Source organism: Montipora foliosa, chromosome 2 (assembly GCF_036669935.1).
Source record: "Montipora foliosa isolate CH-2021 chromosome 2, ASM3666993v2, whole genome shotgun sequence".
Classification (NCBI taxonomy): Eukaryota; Metazoa; Cnidaria; class Anthozoa; order Scleractinia; family Acroporidae; genus Montipora; species Montipora foliosa.
In genome coordinates, this window is record NC_090870.1 from 64,662,931 (window position 1) to 64,670,430 (window position 7,500).

Genomic DNA, 7,500 nt, shown 5'->3' on the forward strand with positions numbered 1-7,500 from the left:
AAGATTCATTTTGACAATGATGCAAATTCTGTTACTCTACTCAAACCATGCCAGCCAACAACTTCAACAACAAGTTCCAGGGCTCTATTAATAATAATAATAATAATAATAATTATTATTATTATTATTATTATTATTATTATTATTATTCTGTGTTTTAGCCAGTACTTTTTACCTTTTTATGACAAGTTCAGGCAAACTAACATCTACCACCTTTAGCTGCTGAGACAACTGTGACAAAGTTAAATCAGGGATCTGAAAGACAAAAATTTTCAAGCTTTCAGCTCCTTTCAACTTTTCTGCCAAAGAAACAAACTTTCTCGAAGCTGTTCATTTATCATATTTCATATGCATTGACTAAAGATTGATAATTTATTATTTAAGTGAATGTATGGTTTTTGTTTGCATCTACATGTTATGTAAATACATCAACTGTTATTATTTGCTCACAAGGCTACCGGTACTGTCCACCAGAAAAAAAGTAAAATTTCAAAACAAATGTTTTTCCAAGTTTTTGAAACTGAAGGTGTCTGTAATAGCCTTCTGTCATAATAATAATAATAATAATAATAATAATATTATTATTATTATTATTATTATTAGTGTTGTTGTTGTTGTTGTTGGTGTTGTTGTTGTTGTTGTTATTATTATTATTATTATTATTATTATTATTATTACTTAGTCTAATCCTCTAAGATAAAAGGTGTTAAATCTGGTTGGCTCTGGGCAACAACAGCTGCCTAGGGTAACCAAGAAGCATTCTTCATTTTTCTTTCCCTTTCCTGTCTACATCTCCAGCACTTTTCTAAGAATTCTTGCTGTCCCCAAAAGTGCACATCACTGAATCAGTTCAATGGCTGTGTCCACACCATTGGTTTTCAGATTTTCTTTTAACCTCAGCAGTATTGTTCCCAATGCCCCCACCACTATGGGTATCATCTTTGACCTTACACCCTGCATCTTTCGAATTCCTCTCGCGAGGTCTTGGTATTTCTCTACTTTTTCGTCTTCTTTTACTCTCACACTTACATCTTCCGGCATTGCCACGTCTATAATTTGGCGATTGTACTCTCTTTTGTTGATGATTATTAAATCCAGTATCCTAGCCTCAATCTCATGGTCTGTTCTCACTCTGAAGTCCCACAACATCTTAAGGTTAATTTACCCCTTTCACCCCCGTGGGGTTCCCCATTGACGAGTAAAATCATCTGGCGTTAGACAGAGTAAAATCTATAAGTGGCACTCTTGGGAGTGAAAGGGTTAATGTAGCTTTCGATTTCCTGTTGGGCTATCATAAAGAACTGATTGATAAATTGAAGACCGTAGGAGACGACGATAGTATGACCGTTATTAGAAAGTGCCAAAAGTGGATAATTGCTCTTGCCAAATTTGCATTAAATTTTACATGAAATCACTATCTAGGAATATCTGCAATTTCACTAAGTACCACTGTGACAATAATTGTCGTACTTTGTGAAATTGTGGATACATTTATCGGGGCATTTTCCTGAATAATGATTTCATGTCTTGTAATACAAGTTGATGAAAGTTTAGATAAACATAATAATAATAATCTAGTTGTAGTAAACAAACAAGAGAAAAACTGCCAAATCATTGATGTAGCAAATTATCATTCCAGAGGATACAAGGGTTAAGGAAAAGGAAGATGAAAAGGTAGAAAAATACCTAGATGGAGAATTAAAGAAAAAGTGGAAAATAGGGGCAAAAGTGATTCCGATAGTGATATGTATGTGCACCAGGAACAGTCCCAAGGTGACTTCCTGAATGATTGGGGTCAGTACGGTGGTGGAGATGATCCAGAAGACTGCTCTTTTCCAGAACTGTAAAAATAAACATTGGGCTCCCTTATGCCACTAGTTACTTGGGACTCAGTCCAAATTACCGGCAATAACTGGGGCCATGGGAATTAATAGTACTACTACTACTACTACTACTACTACTACTAATAATAATAATAATAATAATAATAATAATAATAATAATAAAATAATAATGAACTTTATTTAAGTGTCAAGTGAATTAGTGCTTTGGTACTATTAAATTGAGGGACACTGTATAGTGGGGGTCAAGTTCACAAAGGTACCTTTCTCTCCCTCAGAATAGCTATACTTATACCAAGAAAAGGCTAACAGAAGTTTACAAACCTTGGCAGTGCTGCCATAAATTTACAAACTACAACTATATCAGTAAATATTTGAGAACTTCACCTTACCTCAAAGAATTCTAACAGAAGCAAAGACAGTTTATCTCTACACCTGGTTAAACAGTCTGAGTAATCTTCTTGTCCTTCTTCTGTACAGCTGGAACTCATGCATTTGATGAGTACCAACAGACTAACTTTGTGAGGTGAAACCCAACATTTTTGATATCTTGCCGCCATTTTAAAAATTCGCGAGTTTAAACATTGGCGCCAGCCTCTCTCCCATGGGGGATACTATTACTCCAACGGGATCTCCCTAAGTGATTTCCCTCAGTGATTGGCAGATTACACTCAAAATCTTAGAATAATTTCCCCACGCAGAGAACAAGAATCAAATAATTAACTTGAGTAGCTTTTGAGTGCATAAGATGGTAGGACATAGCCAATGAGCAAAGGAGTACTTTCATTTTTACGACTGTCCTTACCCCACCCATCCCGCTAGGTTGAAACTTATAAATACCAAACCAGTATCCTCAGCGCGCAGAGAATGACGGCAAGAAAATGGAGGAAGAGTCAAGGAAAAGTACATGACAACGGTCACAATTTGGTGGCTACGTTGGTCCTCATAACTTGATTCCGTAAGATGATCTTTACACTAAAAGAAGTCATCAAATGGCTAGGACTATCGATCTTCGAGTTATGGCTTCATATAGTAACGATCCTCATATTTTCGGTTTTGTTGGCTGTGAAATTGGAGGACGGAACGTTTTCCTGGTGGACCGTGTTTATTCCCTTGTTCGTTTGCGACGGCTGTGTGGCTTACTTCTCAGCCATCGTGTTCTTGAGACTTTACTTAGCCGGAGACAAACGCTTAGCAGCAATGAGAACGTTGTGGAGTCTTTTCTTGGTGGCTTTGTTGTTAACCTACAAGCTTCTTCTGTGTTTGCGTCTCGAAGGCATTCATTACAGAGATTACTCTGTCATTCACATACCACTGTTTCTTCTGTTAAAACTTCTCGCTGTGCGGGCCTGCCAAGTTGATTACTGAGATAATGAATAGCAAGCCACGGCATTAATATTGAAATATTAAGTTCCAATCTTCAGGAAGACTGTACTGTGTAATCATGACGGAGCTAAATTGATGAATTAAGCTTAAGGTTAAGGGAAGTTCGATGGTTGTGTAGAGTTGTTTGGTGTTCATGAAACTTTGTCACGTCACAGTGCATAACACTTTTTAGCACAGTGCTTCAGTGATGGACTTGCCTCATTACAGCCACCACATCACTCATCAGAGTAGAAATTTGACCCATATTGCAGGTCCAGTGCCACTGTGACCATCACTCATATGTAAAATACTGCAGCAGGAATGGCAACCAGGAAATCAAGAGTTAAGGAGTGACTAAAAGACAGCAAGTACTTTCATTTGATTTTGTCAAAGCCACCATTTTTGTATGGCACGTTTTTCATGATTAATGGAAGTCATCAAAGTAAGCCTTACAAGACTGTGTACCAAGGACTTGGCATATTATGCAGCTTGTTCTAGACTCAAGATAAAATGGGAAATAAGCATTGACTTGTATCAGACCAAATTAGTGGAACAGACTAAGGTGTCTGTCGGGGTATTATTGATAACGCTGTTGACTTACACATAATTGCCCATTAATGATTCTTAGTGAACAATTAGGTAAGAGTGAGTGTCATTTTTCAAATTGTCTCAAAACAAAACGTTTTTGTTACCAGTATAGAAGCAGATTTAACCACCAATCCCATATATGTTGAACTAATTTGAACCCAGGAATGACGTACCTTTTTAATGAGATTTATATCCAGGTGAGTGTAGTCCTGAGAAAAACTGGTTTTTTTCTCTGTTGTTTTGAAAACCAAAGTGGAAGTCATCATCAGAGTCAAGTGACTTTGATGATCACTTTTGCCAAGGTTGTCAAAACCTCTGTCAAAACATCAGTCCTTTCCAGGAGAGCTCTCATTCAAGCAATCAACTTCCATCAAGATGAAGTAATAAACATGTTCTCTTAAGTATCTTTCTTTTGTTATATAAGTATAGAGATTTACGTCCATTTCCGTGATGAAATAAAACCTGTCGGCATACGATGTTCTCACTAGTGAAAAATTGTTGTATCAGCCTTTTGATTGGTTGTGCAATTTTTTTTACAAGTGAAAAATTGTCGTACCAGCCTTTTGATTGGCTAGTATTATGTTGAACTTTGGCATGGGTGGCCTGTGCACCGACACTGGGAGTAAAATTTGTAAACATGGCGGCCGACTGGTGTATGGTTTTCAAAGTTTTTGTTCTTTTATTGCTTAGTTTTCTCCACAAAATACTTCAGAAAATCTTTCAAGTGTCTATACAGCCTACCAGGTTTTTATGGTTTTGGCATCTCTATAAAGCGTAGATAAATGTCCCAAAAATAATTTTTCAATTCCGCCACTTTTTGACCTCGAAATCAATCTTCAGAGTTCGCACTTTTGCCATGCCCAATCATGTTGACCAGGAGACAGCACCAGAAAGAGACTTGGTTCCAGAAGCGACTGTGATGTCATGCCAGGAACTGCGCACCTGATTCAGTTTTTTTGGTAGATCATTTTTGCTTTGTTCCTTTGTCAGGCTCTTCAGATATGCCTGATACATGTGTAGTAGTGGGTCGTTCAAATATTCCTGATGCAGAGAAGGGCATAACATTACATAAAATTCCATTTTATGGTGACAATCGAAGTGAAGCCAAGGCCTGAAGGAAGAAATGGATTTCGTGAAGTTGAAGTGCAACAAGTGGACACCTTTTCAAGCGATTCATCCACTCTGTGTTTTTGTCACTTTGCTCCTGAGGAAATGCAAGCGAACACACACAAATGATAAAATTGGTGTTCTTCCAGTACCAAAGTTTTGATTTATCTGATCGAAGTCGTTGTCAGGTTGGTCATTACTCATTCAGGGGTGGATCCAGGATTTTTCCTAGGTTGGGGTGCACCACTATGGAATGGCGTAGCTCACTGGTGATATGTATATTTTTTGCAGAATACCAGTTGCATTAGAAAGCCACAGGTCATCTCAGGGGGAGTGCAAACCCCCTGCACCCTCGCCCTACATCTGCCCCTGCATTAGTGTACAATCATAGTTGCTCTACGTGTGAAAATCGGCATTTCGATTTTTTTTTTACTTCTTGTTATTTAGTTAAGTTTAATTTCTTGTCCAAGCTCGTACGCTTTCTGTTTTTGTTACAATCCTGGCAAACTGGTTTTGTAGCTGTTGTTGTCTTCCTTTTATTTTTGTCCTTTCACAATTATTATATTCACGAAGCTAGTCTTGATCTGCCAGTGGCTGTTAACAATAGGGGCCTTCTTCTGAATTGAAAGGCTCATCACCGTCAAACAAGTCTAGATCTTTGAACTCTTATGTCTTTGTTCGAACCTGATGAAAGACCGTTGCCATCATCTTAAGAAGAAAAGTCACTTTAATGTTCCATCACTCACTAAACGGTGTCTTGAAGTGTCCCTTAATGAAACTACACAATGATCATCTATAAGGTAGTGAGCTATCTCTTCCAATTTCAAGTCACTCCTGAAGTGACATCACTAGTCACCAATCTTCGATTATGCGGTCAACTTCATTGGGCCTGGCCAAAGGCAGATGTACTACCAGTTGCACATTTGCACTCACAGGCTGACCAAGAGTGAGAACTTTAGCTTGACTGACTGGGCTTAGTGATTAAGCTAGTAATGGAAACTGACATCAAGACCACATTCCAGTTATGACTTGCATCTACATACAGTAAAAAAAGTTCTTCCAGACATCCTCCTTTTGTGTTCAACCAACTCTTAATAACGTTAATTTAACAAAGTAAATTTTTTCCTGCAGCCACTGATGCCCTCTTTAGGTGTAAGCTTGCAACAAGGGTAGTGACATACTGCAGCCCATTTCTTTCCTTAAGAAAGTTGTTTTGGTTTAAACCCTTACCCAACTAACTGCTCCTTACAGAGCTGTGTAAACTTACCATTTGAGAGGTGTTCAGTGAAGACTTCTAAGTTATTTGTCATGAAAATATGTGTTGCCTATGCAGGGGTTTCAATAAGTTTTCTTACAAGCGGCTGCTGGAGTTGAAACAGGCAGCTGTTTCAACAAAGGGGGTTGCAAAGCCCTGGCCAAACTATCGAACAAAGTTGGATGCCACATGCAACATTGTCGGATGTAAATGTTGAGGTAGTGGCAAAACACTATCCAACATTGCTTGATGAAACATTCTAGTTCAAGTTGGCGCTAAATGTAAGTATGGCGCTAACACTGAAACGTAAATCGCTTGTAGCGTTTGTGCTACTGGAGCTGTTTCAGGACGGAAATGATGGATTCAAACGAGGAAAACCAAAAATGGTTAAGAGAACATGTAGAAAAGAGTATTTTACTGCAAGATACACCTGCGCTTAGAAGATAATGAGAGTGAGCTCGAATCAATATTAGGCTGATTTTGCAACAGAACGGGAACGTCAGTGGCGACGGCGCGTGCAGAAAAAACACCAATGAGAATTCAGAATAGAATAGACTCCACTCTTTTCTTCTCTATTCTAAATTCTCATTGGTAGTTTTGCAGCACGTGACGTCGCCACTGACGTTCCCGTTCCGTTGCTAAATCAGCCTATTGTTGCAGAAGTTGTAAACGCTATTGAACTAGAAATCTCCAAACAGAGCAGAAGTGATTAAAAGGGGACTAAAAGTGTCCCAAGGAATTCTGCTCGATGCAAAAATGTTGTGCCGATCAAGGTTTCTAGACTGCTGGCAGTCTATTTTTCTCTAGTAATATTACGCTGATTTAGCAACAGAATAGGAACGTCAGTGGCGACGGCGCACGCAGAAAAAACACCAATGAGAATTCAGAATAGAGTAGACTCCACTCTTTTCTTCTCTATTCTAAATTCTCATTGGTAGTTTTGCTGCGCGCGACGTCGCCACTGACGTTCCCGTTCTGTTGCTAAATCAGCCTCTTGTCAATTCAGCAGGGGTTATGAGGCAAGACGTTTTGGCTAAAGGGGAATGGGACGAGACATGGGCGCACGAGAAGAAGGCTCGGCAATACCACCTACACGGCCAACGCCATACCGCCCTTTCAAGTTCGCGATGACTAAGCGCTCGTCCTAGTGACCCTTAGAGAAAAAACCGGCTGCCAGCAGACTACAAGGTTTCTGGCTGTTGATCCTTGTCCGCCATCTTTGTTGCAAATAATGCTAGAGGCCTAGGCTTGAAAATAAAATAGCGATTCATGATTGGCTAGCAGCGCAAACGTGGCTAGTTGATTCAGGACACAACTTTGTTGGAAGAGCGGCAAAACACCGCA

At 39.0% G+C, this 7,500-nt stretch overlaps 1 protein-coding gene across 1 annotated transcript in view; it reads right to left on the minus strand.

Annotated features, from left to right (window-relative positions):
* The window catches only part of LOC137985662 (anaphase-promoting complex subunit 5-like), a 33,696-nt gene extending 31,282 nt beyond the window's left edge, over positions 1–2,414 (minus strand). Inside the window, exons 1-2 of the mRNA XM_068833310.1 lie at positions 2,234–2,414; positions 176–255 (exon numbers count right to left, since the gene is read on the minus strand). Coding sequence (XP_068689411.1) covers positions 176–255; positions 2,234–2,401 — 248 coding nt within the window. The 5' untranslated portion in view covers positions 2,402–2,414. The remainder of the gene's footprint in view (positions 1–175; positions 256–2,233) is intronic.
* Between the last annotated feature and the right edge of the window lie 5,086 nt (positions 2,415–7,500).